Source organism: Notamacropus eugenii, chromosome 2 (genome assembly GCF_028372415.1).
Source record: "Notamacropus eugenii isolate mMacEug1 chromosome 2, mMacEug1.pri_v2, whole genome shotgun sequence".
NCBI lineage: Eukaryota > Metazoa > Chordata > Mammalia > Diprotodontia > Macropodidae > Notamacropus > Notamacropus eugenii.
In genome coordinates, this window is record NC_092873.1 from 11,782,464 (window position 1) to 11,805,813 (window position 23,350).

Genomic DNA, 23,350 nt, shown 5'->3' on the forward strand with positions numbered 1-23,350 from the left:
AATATCCAACAGTTTCCGTGTCTTGTCAGATAGGTTCTCAAATGTTTTGTACTATCTGTAGCCATATTAAAAGACATTTCTCTTTCTAGGGTTTCCTGATTCATTTGGTTGGTGATTGAAAGAAATGCTCATTATTTCTGTGGGTTTATTATTTTAATTGTCACTTTTCTGAAGTTATTCATTATTCCACTTTGTTTTTGCATTGAATCTCTAGGGTTTCCTAGGTACAATATCATATCATAAGCAAAACATGATAGACACATCTTGTCTTCTTCGTCCTCAGAAGGACCTTGATTCATTGTCCTTAGCTTGATGACATGGGTATGGGAAATTGCATGGGTTTAACTCTGAAAGTGAAGCATTTAAATTTGTCCTTGGCTCATGGGTTATGAGAATTTTCTGCCTAGAATAGGGAATTTGGAGCAGAAGAAACCAGGTGTGTAACCATATACTATAGTATGTTCTCTATTTATCCTGGGAGTTAAGAAATATTCACACCTGAAACCCTCCCACTAAGGAAATTGCAAAGTATTGAACTCCAAAGTTTCTAAATTTGTAAAAGCCAAAGGGGTCCTACACTTGTGCCATATTTATGAATGGACTGTGAGAAGAGAGGGAAGCCAGGAGCTGCAATGGAGGGTTGTTGACATTACCAACAGATACATTTTCCCTCAGAATTACCTAGAGGTCAGTTCTTGACTTACTATCCTTGTACTTATTGTATTCAGATTTTTTACTTAAACTCTCTATCATCTTTTTTTCTGGAAGGGAGTTGCCCTTGGAAATATTACTACTATCATCCTGGAGATTCTTCCCCTGTCTTGTGACTGAATATCCTTTTTTTAAAAAAGAAAATGAGAGAGATCTGGGCTGTGGCATTTTTGTACTCTTCTTTATTACAGAATAATAAGTGCATTTTCAAAAAATAACGTTCAGTACCTGTCTATTTCTTAGAGGAAGTCTCAGAATTCCATCAATTTTTATCAAAGTATCCTGAGCCAAGAAAACTATTCAAAGATGTCACTAAAACAAAGCAAATGGTAGGATGCTGCCCAGTAAAAAGTAATGGGGAATGGGGTAAATATAAAACATGACCTCAAGAACATCTAATTTGAAGTGGATTCCTAAAAAGAAAAAAAAGAGAGTAACTACCTTAAATAACTGGAGAAATAATCTAATCCCGTGTCTGCACCATAATGATATGTTAAAATGAAAATAAAAATCAGGGTATTCCAAGATTCAGGAAAAAAAGAGTGTCTGCATTACAGGAATGGTGGAGAGCTAACAAATGGACACAGGGCATTGTGTTCAGCACAGTTCAAGCCTTTGAACATCTTGATTTACTAAGCAATGAGTGCCAATTATATAACAGGTAAAGGCCAGGCCCCATCAGCTGTGATACTGAACCTCAAATGCAGAGGGATTATGGGTGTCAGATTTTAAACAATTTGTTGAGAGTCAGGCTTTGTTGAGTAAGGTCACCAACCCCCAAGAAAAAGAGCCTTTCAAAAAAAAAAAAAAAAGCTCCCTGTATTACTCTGGTTAATCTCTCAGTAAGGAATGTTTTCATGAAGACTACCTCCAGAGGCCAGATTCCTACAGTCAATCCAAATTCATCTGTGCTTAGGTAATGTATAGATTCTGAGTTTTAGATTATTATTATTTCCCTTAGGAGTGGGGAAGTTTAGGATTAAGTTTTTCTTGAAAACAGCAGAAGTTTACAATTAAGTGATAAGCACAGGGAAGGACTATGGATTACAGTAGTAGTAAAATACAGGTGGGTTCTCTTTGAATAGAGTTTTGCTCTCATGATAAAGAGGATGCCCCTGATACTCACAAGAATGACCAAAAAGCACACTGAATAAAAGTAATTGAATTACTGCAGTATGTTTTAAATTAGAAAATACTGTTTTCATAAGTTAAGTCACTTCAGGTTGAGAATAAAAGAACTGTCTATTACTTTGGAAGAATGACTATTTCTCTTTAGGAACTCACCTGTCTCGTTGGAAATTTTCCCTTTAAGGCATGGGGTCCAATCAAAGCAGCAAGTGGGCTGGCTTTCACGGACTGTCTTCTTGAATCCAGGATGACACTTTCGACTGCACACTGAAGTTAGAGTCTGTTTCCACCATAGAAAGGGAAAAAATGTCACTGTAAGAGTGCTGAAAGATCGATGCACTGAGGTGATGATGATCTCAGATATCTGCCTGGAAGACATTTAGCATGAAGGATTTGCAACTCTGCAGGACAAGGGTGATCTAATTCTCAATGGAGACTTTTTTCCTGCTCTGGATCATCTTTTCCCCAATGAACCTGCCCAAATTCTCCATTAGGTATAATCAATTTCCTTGATTTTTTTTAACTGTAATATCTTGCTGGCATGTGTTTTATTTCCTCCCAAAATGCTAATATAGCTCTGAACTGAACTCCATTTTTTGAAAAAGTAATGTGAAATAATCCATTAACCCATAAGAGGAAATACTTCTTTATTTTCTCCCCCCACAACAGTCCTGGTTTTTTTTTGTTTTTGAGTTTTCATAAAGTATCCTGAACAGTTCAGGGAGTCATAATTTCAGAGAGTATACACTATAATGAACTAATGAACAGTTCACTATACACTATAATGAACTAATAAACAGTTCACCTTTATTGAATCTAAGTAAGAATCAGATAATTTGATTGGCTGACCTAGATTCTTATGCTGACATTTGGATCCTGCTTGGGGATGACTATAAAGGGTGGGGTGGGATTTATAAATCACATAGACATAGATACATATGTTTGACATTAGCAGAAGACATATCCACAACATTCAAATTAAGAATCTCTTAAAGCCATTGTCCTTCTTCGGGATACAACCTCTTGGTAAATTACTTAAGCAGCTGTAGGACTCCAGATATGAGACAGTCTTTGGTATCATAGGTCCTTTGGCGGAAATTTTTTTTCTCCAGTGTCCACCCTATTGTTACACTTCAATGTTAGCCACCTAATCTGGGATATTTTAAGTTTCTCTTAGTTTGAAGAATTCATATCATTAAGTTTATTATTTTATATTTCTTAATTTTCATTAACTGGAAAGAATTTCAAAGTAGGATTGAAAAAGAAAAGAAAAACCAGAGCTGTCTTACTCAGAGCCAAAAAGAAGAGCAAGTGGATGGTAGTGCCCTGTCACAGTAATGTTTAGCATCTGTGAGGAAGTTCCCGCTGCAAGTGAAAAAATGACAATGTCCCAGACTCTGAACAGATAAAGTGATAAAGTTAATATTATGCACTGCTCCCTTACCTGAGAGAAATCTTCTGGCCAATCTATCACTTCTTCATTAATGCTGAATCCCTGACCATGAGGGCTCAATTCACCCACTTTCACCACTGTCTCAATCTGACCAGGGAAGTATTTATAATTCAGGATATCCTAGATCTCAACATTTGTGCTGGTTCCATCCCCACATGACTCATCACTGACACTAGTGACAGGACTGATGCACTTCAAGAAGGGATGGAGCTGATGCAAAGACATGCGGAGAAAGGACTCACATCCATGTCCCAGGCTTGGCTATCAACATAAAATAGGCTTTCAAATTGGAGCTTCCAAAAGTTGCCATTCTCTCTTTTCTTCGAATTCTTCTTCTTGAGCTCCTCTGACAACTCTACCCTCTATTCCTCCCTTTCCATAGCAATCCATGGGCAATAGAAAAATAATAAGTCAGTAAACAATTATTTATTAGATAGATATTGAACTGACCTCAAAAGCCATTTCATCTTCTTTTCATCAAATTAGGAATTTCTTCCAAATATCTCTCTTTCATTTCAAGTTGTTTTCTAAATCCTGTCATCATAGAGGACTCAGTACCTTCTATAAGCTAAAGCTTACTTTTTCTTCCCATTTGTTGTGAGATTTTCAAAACCTGGGACTTTCTTTGCCTTTCATCTCATCCCCAGAACATTGCACATTTACTAGCACAAAGTATGTGCTTAACAAATGTGATATTGATGGACTAATTTTGAAGAGAAATATTACTTCTGGTACAAAAGCCTCTAATTAAAAAAAAAGGCGATGCAAGTGTGACAAATGATTAATTAGGCAAACATAAGATTTAAGGATGATTTGTCATTCATATCGATGCAATACAAGGTAAAAAAAAAACAATTACAAATGGTTAAGAGGCTACATAATTTGGAAAATGCAGTGATGCAAAATAAACAGAGAGGAGAATAATTTCAAAGGAAGAAATAATGAAAGAAATTGCATAATGACAAAGTGTAAGAAAATGAAGTATTAACACTATCCTAGCGATATCTGAAAAGCAGAGGTTTCAATAAAAGCTAGAAAATTATTTTGGACACATAGGATCTGGATGTCATTGTTCAATGCAAAATATTCAAGAAAATATCCCAGAGAGATTGAAAATATAGGATGAGAAAGCTGAAAATGAAAATGAAGTCTACATTCCTCTCACTGAGAAACGTTGGGATAATATTTAATTATTTCAGGAGAAAAATAATCTAACAGGCCCAAAATAATAATACATGTTTGATGTTCTGTCATTGAGACCTGTCCAATTCTTTATGAATCCATGGACAATAGCACACCTGGTTCTTCTGTCTTCCACTAAATCTCAAAGTCTGTCCAAGTTAATTTTCATGGTTTCCATCACACTGTCTATCCATCTCATCCTCTGCTCTCTCCTCCTCTTTTTTTTGAAAGATAAAAACTTTATTCAATAATCAAGATCTCCTTCACATTCATCACCTCTTAATGACAAGATTTCTAATATTCCTGCCAAATCCTACTTAACTCAAGGAACAGTCATTGTTAGGTGCACAGGTTTCAGATTTCACTTAATGTCAATTTTTACAAAACTGAGTTTGCTGCTATACACAAATTACTGTTGGTTGGTTGGTTGGTTGGTTGGTTGGTTGGTTGGTTGGTTGGTTGTTGTCCTTCATCTTCAAAGAGGACCAAAATGACATCATCATTGTAAAGTGAAATTTCAGTGTGTCCAACTGTGACTGATCGGACCAATATGAGCTCGGAATGCTCTACGACAGGTTGGGCACAAATAGTCCATATGAATATTTGGGGTGGATATCCCAAATTTGGGCATCTTGCATTTACTTTGTGCTGTATCAGTGCTGCTTTGCTCAAAGAGCACAGCACCTTTTCTTATGTGGGTATGCCATGCTGAGCTGTGACAATGTCTCCCATGTTGCACAGTCAAATCCAAAGTTCTTGAGAGAGACCTTGAGAGTGTCCTTGTATAGTTTCTTCTGGCCACCATGTGATCACTTGCCCCATGCAAGTTCTCCATAAAATTGTCTTTTTGGAAAGCGTACATTTTGTATTTGAACGATGTGGTCAGCCCATCGGGGTTGCGATCTCTGAAGTATACTGTGAATACTTGGCAGTTCAGTTCGAGCAAGGACTTCAATGTCTGGTACCTTATCCTGCCAGATGAGCCTCAGAATCTTCCTAAGACAGTTAAAATGGAAGCGATTCAGTTTCCTGACATGGCGTCAGTTACAACAAATGGAGAAGTTTTGAATGCTGTGGATAAGTTCAAACAGTTACTGTAACTAAAAGGTTCATGGAATAGTTTTTTACATGTTAATTAGGACGTCATCTTTAATTTAAATAAAAGGTTAGAAACATTTTTAGTTTTAATATAAATTTCCATCTGAGAATAAATGGTCAGGTACTGTACATATTGAAATAATATTGCTGAAAGTACATTGGTAAAATACTGGAAAAAGCAATGGGGTTTATCAGAATGTTAATATGGGGATTGTACATTATTAAAGATTTGGTGCAGTAGATGTACTGCAGTTGCAATCACATCATTTCTTGTTAGCAGTAGCTAAGTGCAGCCTTGTTTCACCCACTCTAATTGCCAGGATTTAAAATTTCAGCAGTAGTTAATTTTGTGTATAATATGATATGGCACAATAATCATTACAACAGACCAATGACAAGCAATGCAGATTTTCTCTAGAAAAAGATATAAAAATAAGCTTATATAAAGATTTTTCTATCTATAGATCAGTATTAGTACCTACTTTTAAAACATGCATTTTTTTTAATTAAAAGAGATGAATTGTATGGGTAAGAGGAAAGTGCTGTAGAAATTGAATTAAATCCAATGTTTGAATTCATAACAGACTATATACTATATTAACAATAAAGTAGCTTCAAAAGAAGAGGAAACAGCTTGAAATGAATGGAAAAGAATTCTATAGCACTTTAAGAGACTAAGAACTGATTTTCAATCCCTAAGCTATTACAAATGTTTACATAAAAAGATTGCAATATAAGCTAAAAGTAACCCTTACTTTTTATATCCATCAGCCTAGCAACACTTTGATTTTATAAACAAGACAAAATTGTTAGCCAAGTTATAAAAACATCTGTGCTTCTTTAGTCAAAGAAACAATAACTATTGAAAAAAATTTGCAAAAAGGCAAATTACTCATCAAATAGAAACAGCTACTCATTAAATATGCAGATACAACACAATATTAGAAAACCTTTAAAAAAAATACAAAAATGTATTGTTCTTGGCCAGTAGTCACTTTTTCAAAGTGAAATATATTGGTTAATTAGTTATTTTACCTGCTCACATTTCTAAAGATCCCAAATGAGTTGGCAGTTTAAGGAACTGTAAACAATCTGTCTACGTTTTAAGAATATAACTCTTTAAACAGGGAATGGGGAGAGAGTATCCTATACTGGAATTCTTGTAAGCAAAACTTCACCTTGAACGTAAAGCTTCAACTTAAACATGTCTTTGACTAAGATTTAAGACACTACTGGAAAGGCTGGGGTATGAATCCTATTGCAATGAATATGTGCATATTACAATAATTTAGTTAGTGGACTGGAACAAAATACAATAGAAACTCGATTTAAGAATTTAATTTCTTCCTAGACTCTGTTTGTCATGCGATTTGTTCACACTGCAAAATGAATTTTCCCGAGGGAAATAATGTAAAGTCATATAAAATTTTATACATATATATATATTTAATTTTAACTAAGTTTTTCTCCCTAATGTGCCTGAAATACAATAGCCATGATTGGTACACAATATAAACAAAAAGTAATATAAATTAACCTGCACTTTACCTTTGCGAACAGTCGTGGCTGGAGTGAGGGAGATGAGAGGAAGGAAGAGGAGGAAGGATTATAGCTTGAAAGGAGAATCTCCTTCTGTGAGAATATCCAGGATTTCAATGTCCAGACTGTTTTCTTTTATGCTACTTTCACTAAAAGTAATACTAACATTACCATCTCCACTTATTTTTAATTTTTTTTAGAATCACTTTAATGTTTCCACTCTGATTTTTTTTTATGTTTGCTTCTAACTAGAAATCTAACCACACTTATTTTTTACCTTTTTTCCAGAATGTCACAGAAATGTGACATTGCATTATCATTAAAAATATCCTTTACTCTCACTGCTACAGACTTATTTGGATGATGTTCTAAACAAAATTTTGGTGTTCCCACTGCAAATTTTTGTTCCTCCTACAAGACAAATTTTGCGAAACTTTTTTCCTTGTCCAGCAAAGCATATGTAAACCATGATACTCTTAAACCAATGTTCTACTGTATCTCCAAACAAATGTGAAGTACACTTTTGTGTCCTCATTTTCATAATCCTCTTTCATTTTTGTCTCTTTTCTTTCAATGTTTCTGACAAAAATAGTTACACATAGGAAAAAGGCTCTCTCTTTCCTGTTCAAAGTTAGCAGGAGCATTTGAAAAATCTTGTGTCTTCCATTCTATTCCTTTGAACTCATGTTTGCTTATTTTTTGTTAACTATTTGGATCCATTATCTGACTAGGTGACCTGAATTTTTCTAATAAGACATCAAAAATGTATCAAAAGTTAAATTTATCAAAATGTCAGTGACACATACAATAAATACTTCCTTTTCCTTAGGATAGCAGATATTCCATCCAAAGGGGAAAAACAAACTTTGAATCTTCACAGTATATACTGAATTTTTACCAATATAAAAATGAACAATTAGCGTAACAGAGAAACACTTCATTCTGTGACGATGACTTACTAAAGTTGAAATTAAATCTTTCTGCCAAGATCATTCTACATAAAGGTTCATTCTAAATGACACTTTCAAAGGCATTCTATATACTGTCACTTAATGCTCTATGTTGTTTAAAGGTCCAAATAATGGCTTTACTACTTTCCTATTTGTTTTATGAGTCTGAATATGAAAATGTTTACAATACACATTAGGGTTTTAACATCCTATTTAAAGATGAAACTGCAATTCACTATGTAGCATACATATGTTAAAGTTCATTTCAATATTATGACTACAACAAGCATTTTATGATTAACAGTGTATATCATTTTAAAGTTTGTACCAGTGTAGTAAAGGGAAGTTCACAAAACTTAAAAACTCTGTTCTAAAGTCTCCCCACTTCTTTTGCTTTCAATATTTTCCCCACAGGGCTTTTTTCAATGAGTCCCATGCTCTCATTATGTGGCCAATATATTTAATCTTCAGTTTCAGAATTTGACTTTTCAGTGAACAGTCTGATTTAATTTATTTAAATATTTATTGAATTTTGTCTCCTTGCTGTCCAACAGACTCTCAGAAGTCTTCTCCAGCAACAAAATTCAAAAGGATGGATTCTGTAGTGCTTAGCTTTCCTTTTGTTCAAATCACCCTGCCATACATTACTACTGGAAAACAAATTGTACTTTTGACTACACAGACCTTTGCCAGCAAAGTTTAAAGGTATTAGAAGGGAACAATAAAGCTGTGGCATATACTGCTATGAACAAGAATCTCTTAGAAGAAATGGAGTAGCCCTCATAGTAAATAAAAGAGTGAGAAAAGCAGTACAAACATATCATCTCAAAAATGGAAGAATGATATCTGTTGGAATCCAAGGCAAACCACTCAGCATTATCATACTACAGGTCTGCATTTCAACCAATGATGCCAACAAGGCCAATGTTTATCAGTTCTACGAAGATCTATAGCATCTTCTATCAATAATACCCCACAAAGTGTCAAATTCATCATAGGGGATTGGAAGTTAAAGTAGGAAATCAAAAGGGAATTGGAATAATTGGCAAGTTTGGCATTGTGGTTTAAAATGACGAACAAATACATGGAAGAAAGGCAACTTGTATAATACAATTATTTAAATTCAGAACAGTAAATAAGAAAAGGAAATAAAATGTAGGAAAAAATTATATGAACTTAGCTTTCAGTTCCAAATTTCTTGTCCAGCCAAATTATGCATATGAGTGTATTTGGACACACTTGTGTCTGTATGTGTGTGTGCATGTGTGTGTCTGTGACTTTTCAACCCAAAAATGCCAAAGACACCTTAGAAGGTCAGCAGGAAAGGTCTCTTAGACTTGGGTGGGAGAGGAGCACAGTCTGACCCCAGCCCCAGGGAAGTGGTGGAGGCAGCAGCAATAGCTACATCCAGAGTTCTCGGCCCAAAGATGGTGGGGGAATCAAGTGGCTGATCAGGGAGGATTGCAGAGAGCTCTTTGCTGGTGCTGAAGGATTATTCTCTTGCTTTTTCTATGCTTTGATCTAGGTCACAGTCTTGTGTGGCAGTCCTGAGGGGAGAAGAGTACCGGCATGGTGAACCTTGTGGAGGCATTAAAGAGGGAATCCCATACCGCCTTGGAAGAGCTGAAAATTTATAGGTCCCTAGAAGTATCTCTGAAAACAGATGCACAAAACTCCTGAAGCTTGTGACAGTACACACCTCCCCCCACTGGAAGCACAGTCCTACCTTGCCAAACAGGTAAAAAGTCAAGAAACTTACTGGGGAAATGAACAAAGAGCAGGGGAAAAAAACAAACTATAGAAGCTTACTTTGGTGACAAGGAAGACCAAAACATGCAATCAGAAGAATGCAACAAAGTCAAAGGTCCTACATTCAAAGTCTTCACGAAAAATATGAATTGGTCACAGGTCATCGAAGAGTTCAAAAAGAATTTTGAATATAAAGTAATAGAAGTAAAGGAAGAATTGGGAAAGGAAATGACAGTGATGCAATAAAAACATGAAAAATGAGCTAACAGCTTGCTAAAAAAAAAGCTGAAGAAAAATACCACCCTAGAAAAAATCTACTAACCCCAAGGCAAAAGAGGTCGCAAAAGCCAGTGAGGAGAAGAATTTTTTTTCTTTCTTTATTTATTTAACTTTTAACATTCATTTTCACAAAATTTTGGGTTCCAAATTTTCTCCCCTTTTGTCCCCTCCCCCCACCCCAAAACACCGAGTGTTCTAATTGCCCCTGTCTGCCAATCTGCCCTCTCTTCTATCATTCCTCTCTGCCCTTGTCTCCATCCTATACCCCTTTACCTGTATTTCTTATTTCCTAGTGGCAAGAACAGTACTCAACAGTTGTTCCTAAAACTTTGAGTTCCAACTTCTCTTCCTCCCTCCCTCCCCACCCCTTCCCTTTGGAAGGCAAGCAATTCAATATAGGCCAAATCTGTGTAGTTTTGCAAATGACTTCCATAATAGTAGTGTTATGTAAGAACTAAATATATTTCCCTCCATCCTATCCGGTCCCCCATTACTTCTGTTCTCTCTTTTGATCCTGTCCCTCCCCATGAGTGTTGACCTCAAATTGCTCCCTCCTCCCACTGCCCTCCCTTCCATCATCCCCCCCACCCTGCTTATCCCCTTATCCCCCACTTTCCTGTATTGTAAGATAGGTTTTCATACCAAAATGAGCGTGTATTTTATTCCTTCCTTTAGTGGAATGTGATGAGAGTAAGCTTCATGTTTTTCTCTCACCTCCCCTCTTTATCCCTCCACTAATAAGTCTTTTGCTTGCCTCTTTTATGAGAGATAATTTGCCCCATTCCATTTCCCCCTTTCTCCAAGGAGAAGAATTTTTAAAAAGCTGAACTGGACAAATGGAAAAGGAGGTTTGTATTGTTAATGTATTTTTGCATAATGGGAAGATCTTTCTTATCCATTAATAGGACCATGTGACCTGCTTGAGTCACATGGAAGCCTGAGTCATATGAGTCTGTGGTGGGAGGAACTTGTCAAATGAGTGGAACAAGAAGGGATGGAGCAGTAAGGTTGGAGCAGAGATGACAGGAAGTGCAACAAAGGGGCTAGTATTGAGGGAGTGAGAGGAAGCAGGCAGAGAGCTGTGAGTCTTCATTTGTGGAAAGGCCCTAGTAGAGGGAAGCCTTGGAAATGGTGATGTCTCCTGCACTGTTATTGTGTACAGATTTCATTGTTGCTTTGTTGGATTTGGCTTTCTGGTGTTGAGATTCAGCTTTGTGGTGTTTAAATAAATATTTTGGTTCTGTCTTGCATGTAAAGAATCTGTTACATTTTGCGATTCAGAATTACATCAGCATGTTCATAGCTGCCATAGGCACTGTGAATATCGTGTTGGCACTACACAAGGTCCAAAAGCTCACTGAAGAAAAGAATTCTTTAAAAATTAGAACAGAGCAAATGGAGGCTAATAACTTTATGAAAAATCCAGAAATTATAAAATCAAAACCAAAAGAATTCAAAAATAGAAGACATGTCAAATATCCCATTGGAGAAACAAATGACCTGGAAAATAGATCCAGAAGAGAAAATTTAAAAATTATTGGACCACCTAAGACACAATAAAAAAAAGAGAACCTAGACATCATCTTTAGAGAAATTATCAAGGAAAACTGCCCTGATATTCTAGAAATAGGGGGCAAACTAGAAATGTAAATAATCCACCAATAATCTCCTGAAAGAGATCCCAAAAGGAAAACTAGGAACATTGTAGCCAAATTCCAGAGTTCCCAAGTCAAGGAAAAAATATTGCAAGTACCCAGAAAGAAACAAACAAGTACTGTGGAAACACAATCAGGATAACACAAGTTTAGCACCTTCTCTATTAAGGAATCATAATGCTTGAAATATGATATTCCAGAGGTCAAAAGGAGCTAGGATTCAAACCAAGAATCATCCATCCAGTAAAACTGAGTATAATACATCATGAGGAAAATGGAAATTCAATGAAATAGAGGACTTTCAGGCATTCTTGATGAAAAGACCAGAGCTGAAAAGAAAATTTGACTTTTAAATAGAAGAATCAAGAGAAGCATGAAAAGGTAAATAAGAAAGAGAAATCGTAAATGGCTTATTAAAGCTGAACTGTTTAAATTCCTACATGGAAAGATGATATTTATAACTCATGAGACCTTTATCAGTATTAGGGTAGTTGGAAGGAATACTTGAAACAAAAGAATGATATCTAAAAAATAAAATTAAGAGGTAAGAGAGGAATACATTGGAAGAAGAAGGGGAAAAATAGAATGGGGTAAATTTTCTCACTAAAAAAGGGAAAGAAAAAGCTTTTACAATGGAGTACAAGAGGGAGAAGATGAGAAGGAATGAGTGAACTTCACTCTCATCAGATTTGGCTTAAGGAGGGAAAAACATATACACTCAACTGGCTTTGAAAATCTGTCTTACCCTATAGGAAAGAAGGCAGGAAGAGATGAAGGGGAGAATGGTAGAAAGGAGAGCAAATTTGAGGATGGGTTAATCAGAAGCAAATGGTTTTGAAGGCCAAGCCAAGATGGCGGAGTAGAAAGATGCACATACACATAGCTCTGAACCCACAATCCATAGAACATCTGTAAATAGCAACTCACTGCGAATTCTGCAGGACCAGAGGCCACAGAACATTGGAGCGAAGGAGATTTCTGTTCCAGAGGGACCTGCAAACCTCTCGCAAAAGGTCCTTTGCGCCGTGGACTGGGAGCCAAGTACAGCCCTGCCGCGGCCGCGGCACCGAGAGGAAAAGATTCGAGTGGACTTCAGGGACGGGATCTCCAGCAGCCACGCGGGTCCCTCCACCCACAGGTGACAGGGATCAGTGAGAGGGTCTCTTTGGCTGGTCGAGAGGGGAGTGGGGTGCCCCCATAACTCAGGCCCCCTCAGGAGGCAGAAGCGGAGGTGGGAACAGACAAGGGCTCCCCAAGCAGGCAGGAGTCTGGATCCATTGTTGAAGGTCTCTGCATAAACCCCCTGAGGGAACTGAGCCCATGAGGCGGCCCTGCCCCAACCTGAGCACCCAAACTTAATCTCACACTGAATAGCAGCCCTGCCCCCGCCCAAAGCCCTGAGGCTGGAAAGCAGCATTTGAATCTCAGACCCCAAGCTCTGGCTGGGAGGATCCAGAGGCGAAGTGGGTGTGAAGAGAATATTCAGAAGGCAAGTCACTGGCTGGGAAAATGCCCAGAAAAGGGAAAAGAAATAAGACTATAGAAGGTTACTTTCTTTCCTTCCTTCCTTTCTGATGAGGAAGAACAATGCCATCAGGCAAAGCAAATGGTTTTGAGGAGGGATAGGGTCAAAGGAGACAATAGAAAAAATGGGAATTGGGATAGGATGGAGGGAAACATGACTATTATGGAGGTGTTTTGCATGTCTACACATGTATAGCTTATATCAAATTGCCTGCCTTAGCAATGAGAATGGGTGGGGAGGGAGGAAGGGAGAGAATGTGGAACTCAAAGTTTTAAAAATCAGTGTCAAAAAGTGCTTTTACAAGCAACTGGGAAATAATACATACAGGTAATAAGGTGTAGAACTGTATTGTGCCCTATAAGAAAAGAGAGGGGAAGGGGATAAGAGAGGGGGTTTGATAGAAGGGAGGGCAGATTGGAGGAAGGGGTAATCAGAAGGCACACTGTCTTGGGTAGGGGGAGGAGAGAGTTTGGAAGAAAATTTGGAACTCAAAATCTTCTCAAAATGAATGTTGAAAACTAAAACTAAAAAACTAAAGTTTTAAAAAAAGGCCAAACACTTGATACGGTGTCCCATACATCCAGCCCCATGTTACAATACACCTTTAATGTAAAGTTCAAAATCAAGAAATAGTTTGGGAAAATGAGCAAAGGGTAAAAAGGATCTCACCCCAAAAAGCTCCAATCGTGGCAGAAAAGATCAAGACGCAAACTCAAAAGAAGACAATAATGTCAAAACAACAATAAGCAAAGCCTCAAGTAAAAGTAGACACAACCATAGCAAAAATTTCTGAAAAAGCTAAAGAAAGAGAAAAGAGTGGTAAAGGAAAACTTGGGAAAAGAAATGAATCTGATACAAGAAAAACAGCTTAGTAAAAGAGGCACAAAATATAATAAAGGAAATATCACCTTAAAGTAGAATTAGGAGCAGAACCAAGGTACAATAAAGTCTGGAGAATCTCTGACCTATGCCAAATTACCCTCAAAACAACATGAAAATAATGCCTCAAAACAAATTATAGAGTGGCAGATTCAACAAAAGGAGGGAGTAAAATGATTTTCCTGCCTAACATAACTCATATCAACAGGAAAGGTCTCTATCACTGGAGTGAGTGCAATCCAGAAAAAGCCATCCCTGCACAAGCCAACAGTTCTCCAAAAAAAGTCAGTACCAATGACACACTCCTAAATTTAGTGTGAATTATTAAAACTTTTTACCATCACTTTGTTTCTAGACAACTTTTTTTCTTTCTAGAAAGTTAACAAAACAATAAATCAAGCATTGATTTTTAACAACCCAAAAAAGATTCTACTCTTAACAATCTGTGAGGATCCAAAGATGAGTGTGCTATCCTTCAGTTAATATTAGTAATAGATGTCATAATAGTCCTTGTAGCAGCTGCCCATGTTGTCATAGTAGTAGCAGAGAAGAAAGAGTGCTAGTAGTAGTAGTAGCAGCAACAGTAGTAGAAGTGTTAGTAGTAGTAGTAAGAGTAGTAGTAGCAGTAGAAGAAATATTATTATATAATTGTACATTTTACCATATATTTTACATTATACATATATGTTTGCATGATATTACACAATTAGTAATTTTCTAAAATGATACTATGATAACAATAATTATCTTTTTTTTTTTTAGTAAAATAAGCATTTATGTAGTATTTACTTTGTGTCACACTCTGGGTTAGGTTATCTACAAATAAAATTTTATTTATCCTCATAACAAAACCCAGAGATAGGTGCAGTTATTGTCACCATATTATAGGAGAGGAAACTTAGACAAATAGAGGTTAAGTGACTTGCCCAAGATCATACAGCTTTTAAGTGTCTGATTAGATTTTAAGTGAGGTCTTCCTGACTCTAGACCCAGCACTAAGTCAATTATCAGAGTTGTCTGGTTCTTAAAAATCAAACAAACAATAAAACAGTCAATTTACAAATGAATGGAGGTTCTCCTTCTGATTTATGATCACGGTACCAAAACCTCAAATGACCTCAGAAACTACAGTTAGTTGATCCAATTCTTGGTTCTTGGGCTGTATTAATCTTTGCCCTTGTCTCACTATCCTCTACAATCCATTTACTAAGCTCATTTGGGAACTGAGAGAATGGTTATGGGGATCTCTTTATCTGATTCACACCCAGACAAAACAACTGCTTGTCTAATGTTTTATATTTCTGTATTCTTTTGAAAGACTCATTTCTGAATGGAAGATATGACAAGGAAATAGTACTTGAACAGGCATTTTTTTCTATTGTCAACTACCATTTTTTTCCATCCACTCAGAGCACATTCATCTATTTTTCAATCATCCACTTTCAAACAATCTAAAATCTGCACAATGTAAAAATAATAACTTTTTCTATTAATCTCATATCCTTAGCAGAGTCAGATCATTCTGGCCTTTGGCTATCTTGGAATTACCCTTACAAGACTATTTTGTGTTTTGTCTTGGTAACCTGTTACATACTCATTCTTCCTTCTCCTCTACATATGATAGCTACATCTGAGTTGATAGTTGAGTTTTTGGAATCTCATCATTGACCCTGAAACTTGAGCCTACTACACTCTGTAGCTCAGACACCATAGGGCCCCTGCTCCCTGCCTGAAGGCTGTCTTCTGGACCCTCCAGGTTTCAGAGTGATTATCAATAGTAACTGTTGCTGTTTCCCTCCCAGTCTGATGTCTTTCTCTTCTCTGCCTCATTAAAGGGGCCATGCCTTGGCTACTTATTTTAAACAGGCCTATTCAATGAATGGACATTACCACACCCTAAGTGAATACCTGCATAGACCTTGGCCTAAAAGAGTCAAGGTCTCCAAGTGCATCCTGAGTCATCTCCAGTCATCCTGAGGAACATCAGGTCACTGAATTGAGATGGCTCTGGAAGAGATGTGAGGTTGGTGACCTTGCACAGCTCTCCCTCACTCAAAACAAAGTCAAGTGCAAGTTATATCATCATTTCTTTGATGGCATGGTCTTCTTCGGCAATGAAGGACAAACACATAGAAGCAAGTCTACTTTTCATCCTCATTGCTATTATTCTCTTTTTGACTTCTGAATTACTATTTTGGACCTGACTATCTATTCCAGGATGAATGATTTCATAGAACTTCAGACCAAAAATAAGTTCAGATTGAGGTGTTTGAAATATACTCTCTCCAAATCTGGACTGCTGATCCTTCTGTACCCAGATATCCTTTCTTGTATTATAAACTCAACTAGACTATGATCACTGAATGTTGAGAATACCCTGTGGTAAGCCCAGGAGTGCAAGAGAAATGTTACCTTCCAAGAAAGACTTTGGTTTCTTCCAAGTTCTGATATATCTTTTTCCTCAGACTAAAGCATTTGATGGAGATCGTGGGTCACTAAATATATTGCACTGTAAACATTAGAACTCAGTTCCATAATGATTGTGTGAAAATGTGAAAGTTTATCTGACAAAGAAATATCTTCTGGCACAGAGAATGAAACATTTCTACAAGACGTTTTTCTGAATTAAATTTTCTGCAATTAAACACTAATTCCCAGAAAATCTTTAGGAAAATGTCCTTAGGGTTCGAACTGGGAGTCAGACTTCTTACAAAATCCATAAAACCAGGAATCTCCATCTCAACATGAGAAAAGAGTATCATACCATTAAAATGGGTAAGCAGCTCAAAATTAGAATCAAAAGAAAAATCCCAAGAAGAAGTAACCAACATCTTCCCATAAAGTGTATAAAACATTAATATGGGTGAGAGTTCATTAAGGAAGTCTGTATCTCCACAGATGAAAATCATATTTGATGATGAAGCAATGATTCTTGAGGAGAATTCAAAATCTTCATTAACTACAAAGATTGGGGGGAGGAGGGGCACAGACTCTTTCCTTAAAGGCCACACACAGGCTGATCATCTCCTCTTTCACATCACTAAAGAAATTTTCCCTGCTCATGTTATCAGAAAGAATAAGTCCCACCCAAGTCCAACCAAAATGGAGCATCAGTTGAATGAATGCAAAGTAAAGAGTGGATTCTCTTTTGCCCATCTGATAGGTGTATGGATACTATATCTTATCAGTCAGGAGAAGATCAAATAGACCACAGGCAATTTAAATGAAAAAGAAAAAAGGTCAGAATGGTGATTTAAGTACCTTCAGAGTAGAATTTTGTCCTCCTTTATATTTGTATGTCAAGAAACTGTCAGTGGCTTACAGAGAGCAGTTAATGAATAAATGCTTGTTCATTTTATTTTACAATTTCAGGTCACAAATTTACACTTGTTGAATGTAGCAATGTGAAGGAAATTCAAAAATCATTTCTCCAAGGTCTCCATCAAGCAATTACTCCCTCTCTACTTGAAACATCCCCAAAATTACCACCCTCCAAAAGACCATGGCTCTTTTAGACAACTCTTCTGATTAGAAAGTTTTTTCTTAACTTTGTAACTGGGTCAATCTCTTTGGAACGTTGTCCTATTTCTTTCATGTTTATTCAAGTAGAATATCTCCTTCATGGATCTGTTAGTTAAATACTTGTGTATAGTTACATGTCCCCTGTAACTAATCCCATCTCTTCTCCAACTCAAACATCAGCAATGACTTTACCTGGCCTCTCTATAGCATGCATTCCATTTCTCTCATGAGTCCAGGAATAATGATACTTACCTGACACCAAGAAACATGCCCTAGAACTTGTTCCAGGAAGAGAAGTTCTCTGGCCCAAACCCAGTCAGAGATGAGAGATGGAAATCTCCTCACACTGAATTCCTTGCCCAGATTGGCATTAAACATTACCCCTGTCCTATTAGTAACATCTCTTTGACATAAGTAAAGATTGACTCCTCAAATCCATTGAGCACCCAAATGCCTGACCTCTATCCCCCACATTCTCCCCCCAAAATCCACAAGTATCAGATCAGATCAGATTTATTCTGAAAGCAAGGGAAAGTTTCATACACAGAGTGGCTTTGGCATATTTTTCATCCCCATTTTTCTAAGAATGAGATAAAGGAACTAGTGTTGAATTCTATTTTTAATCAGATCCCCCGTAAACCTATCACCAAGGATATCCTGAACCAGATTCCCAAACTGATGCCCTTGTGAGTTGAACTCCCTGTGGCCAACGTTTGGAAGAATGTAGTCTCATTCTAACATATTTTGTTCCCTTAAGTGGGAAGGGGAGAATCTAGTACAAATGTACTTATTCCATGACATACAATAACATCAGGTTGTCCTTAGGCTCAAATCAATGGCAAAAAAATGTATAAAATATGGCCCACAATACCACAGTCATAGTAATTTTGCCCTTAGAAGAGTAATTATGAAATATTTCTCTCTTGTAGCCTAGGGTAGAAAGCATAGATAGAACCCTGATAGAAAGAAGGGCATGTTAAGGGAAGAAGTATTAAAAGTAAAACAGACATTTGATGAGGGACATGGTCAAACAAGAGGGAAATGTCTAAACAGGAAAACAGGATGGCAGGAAATAAACAGCAGTCAGAACTGTAATTACAAATGGGATAAACTCTAAAACAGAAATGGATAGCAGAGTGGATTTAAAAACAAAATCCTACAATATGTTGTTTACAAGAAAAGCATTTGAAGGAAAGAGATAAAGAATAAAGGTAAGGAGTTGGAACAGAATCCAAGATGCTTCAGCTAAAGTTAAAAAAAAGCAGGGTGAGAAATCATGATCTCAGACAAGGTAAAAGCAAAAATATATCTCATTAAAAGAGATTAGGAAGGAAAATATATCTTCCTAAAAGATACCACAGATAATTAAGTAATATCAATACTAAACATATATACACCAAGTGATATAGCATCCAAATTTTAAAAGAAAATTTCATATTTGTTTCAGGTGTAAATTGACAATAAAACTATACTGTGGGTGACGACAACTTTCTGCTCTCAGAACAAGATAAAACTAACCACAAAATAAAGAAGAAAGAAGTTAAGGAGCTGAATAAAATTTTTTTAAAAAGTTAAACGTATATATCTGAGGAAAATTGAATGTCAATAAAGAGGAAATTACCTTTTGCTCACCAGCACCAACATGCACACACACACACAAAATAACCATGTATTAGGGCATAAAAAATCTTATAGTCAAATGAAGAAAAGCCAAGATACTGAATCCATCCTTTTCAAGTAATAATGTAATAAAAATCACACTAAATAAAAGACCAGAGAAATATAGATTAAAAATTAATTGAAAACTAAATTATCTAATATTAAGAATGTGTAGGTCAAAACACAAATCATAAAAAGTCAATAATTTAATTAAAAAGAATGACAACAATGAGAAAACAAAATTAATGAGATGCAGTGAAATCAGCACTTAAAGGAAAAATGTTTACCTCTAAATGCTTTATCTATATAACAGAGAAAGAGCACATCAATGAAATGGACATGAAGCTTTAAAAAACTACAAAAACAACAGAATGAAAATGATGAATGAACACCAAGTTGAAAATCATGAAAAACAAAAGAGAGATTAAAAAATTTGAAAGTAAGAAAACATTTAAATTAATAAATAAGACATGAGTTTTTATAAAAAAATAATACACTAACCATTGTCTAATTTGATTTTTAAAATAGAAAACTAAATTACCAATATCAAAAAATAAAAAGTATTAGCTCAACATTAAATACGTAAAAATTAAACAGTTGTTAGGAGCTGAGATGCCCAAAATATATGCCAAAAAATCTGACTACTTATCTAAAGTGGATGAGCATTTTAAAAAATATAAATTGCCCAGATTTTTGAAAAAAAGTAGAGTAAATAGAATACTTAAGTAGCCATGTGTTAGAAAATGTATTGAATAAATCATGAATGAACACCTTAAGAAAAAATTTACCAGCAAGATCAATTCGCTCCCCACTCATCCCCACTGAGAAAGCATACAATTCGATATAAAGTTATAAATGTGAAGTCATGCTGTGAAAGACTAACTATATTTCCCTCCATCTCATCCCATCCCATTTATTCTATTCTCTCTTTAGACCCTATCTCTCCTCAAAAGCGTTTACTACCTCCTATTTGTCCTCCCTTCTATCATACACCCAACCAATGCTTATCTCTTCTGCCCTACTTTCCTGTAGTGCAAGATAGATTTTTATACCAAATTAAGTGTGTATAATATTCTCTTCTTATGTCAAATCTGATGACAGTAAGGTTCACTCTTTCCTTCTCAGCTCCACCTTCTTTCTTTCCATTGAAAAAGCTTTTCGGTCAGCGCGGCAGGGCGGAGGGGACCAGAGGAGCCCGAGAGTGGCGGGCGAGACCAGCGGAGCAGGAGATAAGCCAGGCCGAGCCGGTGAGAGCCGCTGAGTGCCAGACATCAGCGCAGCAGCCCTTGAAATCTTCAGCCTGAAGACGGACTTCGGTGGGTCACTACTTGAACTTCCAGGAACTGGGATGGCAGAGTGATCAGTAAGTGCTCTCTCCTCCCCCCTGATGACCGTGAGGGAACCATAAAATTCTTCCCCAGATTAATCCTGGATCAGCGGAACAGCAGAAGGGGGCGGGTGGTCTCATAACACCAGAGGCTGGAAAAGTGGCAAGGGGGGATTCTTCCTACTGTGGTGGAGGCGATCTGGAGGGACAGATGACCCAGGGCAGAGAAAATTCGCACTGAGACCCAGGCAAGCCTCAGAGCCCGGAGACGAGCCCCAGGAGGGGCGGGAACACGCGTTAGCTTCTAGGTGTGCCCCAGCCCTCCAGGGGAAAAGGGAAGACAATAGGGAAGCTGGGATCACCCCCTGACCTTGCCTTTGCCTCAAGTCAGCTGAGGAGATATCCTGAGACCAGACCACCCCTCCCACACACCTAACAAGCTAACCCCAGGGTTGATCGGGGAAACAAAAAACAAAAGCCTGCTTTTAGCCTAGACACACATCAGCTCAACTTAAAGATCTGTACCTTCTGACTGAAAGAACCAAAAGCTACAACACTCAGCCAACATCATGAATCGGAAAAAGCAGACAAAAAGTGAAAAAAACATAGAATCTTTCTATGGGGATAAGGACCAAAACACAAACACCAAAGAGGTTAGGTCTGAGACTGTACTTCCATCTGAAACCTCAGATGGGACTATGAATTTCTCGCAAGCACAACTAGATTACCTGGAACGTCTGAAGAAGGATATAAAAGAAAAACTGGCCAATGATTTTAAAACTATAAAAAAAGAATTCACTGATGAGAACATCACCCTGAAAAAGAAAATTGAAGAAATGGAAAAGGAAGTTCAAAAATTAACTGGAGAGAATAATTCCCTAAAAGGAAGAGCTAATCAAATGGAAAAGGAAACCCAAAACCTAATTGGGAAAATTGATCAGATGGAAAAGGAAACCCAAAACCTAACTGGGAAAATTGGTCGAATGGAAAAAGAAGTACAAAAATTAAATGGAGAAAATAGCTCCTTAAAGGGAAAAATTGGTCAGATGGAAAAGGAGATGCAAGAGCTAACTGAAGAAAACACTACGATGAAGATTAGAATTGGGCAAGTAGAAACTAATGACTCAATGAGGCAACAAGAATCAGTCAAAATCTAAAGAATGAAAAGATAGAAGAAAATGTAAAATATTTAATTGGAAAAACGACTGACCTGGAAAATAGATCCAGGAGAGAAAATCTAAGAATTATTGGCCTGCCAGAAACCCATGATGAAGAAAAGAGTCTGGACAATATCTTCCAGGAAATCATTAAGGAAAACTGTCCAGAAGTACTAGACTCAGAGGGCAAAATAGTCATCGAAAGAATCCACCGTTCCCCTCCCGAAAGGGATCCCAAACTCAAAACCCCAAGAAATATAGTTGCCAAATTCCAGAGCTATCAAGTGAAGGAGAAAATACTACAAGCAGCCAGAAAGAAACAATTCAAATATCAAGGACACACAGTCAGGATCACACAGGACCTTGCAGCTTCTACATTAAAAGATCGAAAGAATTGGAACCCAATATTCCGTAAGGCAAAGGAGTTGGGACTTCAACCAAGGATCAACTACCCAGCAAAGTTCAGCATAACATTTCAGGCAAGGAGAAAGTCATTCAACGAAATAAGGGATTTCCAGAGCTTCCTGACCAAAACACCAGAACTCAATAGACAATTTGATCTTCAAATGCAGGTCTCCAGAGAATCATAAAAAGGTAAACAGAGGGGAAAAAACAAAAACAAAAACTTGCTACTCAATTAGGGCAAACTGTTTACCTCCCTATAAGGGAAGATGATACCTGTTAATCTTGAGAACTGTGCAGCTATTATGATAAAAGGGATATATGTAGAGGGAATGGGCATAAAGTAAATGATGTCATGTCAAAAATATGATTTAAGTATAAGAAGGGAATGTAATAAGAGGTGTGGAAAGGGGGAAGCAGAAAATGGCAAATTATACCACAGGAAGAAGTACAAAACTATAGTAGAGGGAAGGAGGGGAGGGAGATGAGCATTGTTTGAGAGGTACTCTCATCTGATTTGTTCAAAGGAGGGAACAATAATCTTAAGTAGATAATCCTAACTAGCTCTATAGGTAGTAGGAGGGGAAGGGGGAAGAAAGGGGAGGGTGGCTAAAAGGGAGGAAAGAAGCAATAAGAGTAAAGGGGAGTAAAAGGGAGGGGGGCTAAAAGAAGGAGGGGAAGGCTGCAGGAGGAGGGGGAGAAAAGTGAATACTATTGAGGAGGGGAAGGGAGATGGGAGAGCTAAAAGCACAAATGGTGGGAAAGAGGTTGGAGGGAAATACACAGATTGTAATCATAACTGTGAATGTGAATGGAATGAACTCTTCCATAAAACGGAGACGGATAGCAGAATGGATTAAAAGCCATAATCCAACAATATGCTGCTTACAAGAAACACATTTAAAACGGGGGGATACACATAGGATAGAGGTCAAAGGATGGAGCAGAATATATTGTGCTTCAGCTCATGTAAGAAAGGCAGGAGTAGCAATCCTAATCTCAGACAAAGCAAAAGCAGAAATAGATCTAAGCAAAAGCAGAAATAGATCTAATCAAAAGGGATAAGGATGGAAACTATATCCTGCTAAAAGGCACCATAGACAATGAAGCAATATCATTATTAAACATGTATGCT

The 23,350-nt window shown here is 37.1% G+C and overlaps 1 protein-coding gene across 1 annotated transcript in view; it reads right to left on the bottom strand.

Annotated features, from left to right (window-relative positions):
- The window catches only part of LOC140522509 (vomeronasal type-2 receptor 26-like), a 132,028-nt gene that overhangs the window by 100,117 nt on the left and 8,561 nt on the right, over positions 1–23,350 (bottom strand). The window contains 2 exon segments of the mRNA XM_072637928.1: positions 1,996–2,119; positions 3,284–3,379. Of these exon segments, the coding sequence (XP_072494029.1) occupies positions 1,996–2,119; positions 3,284–3,379 (220 nt within the window).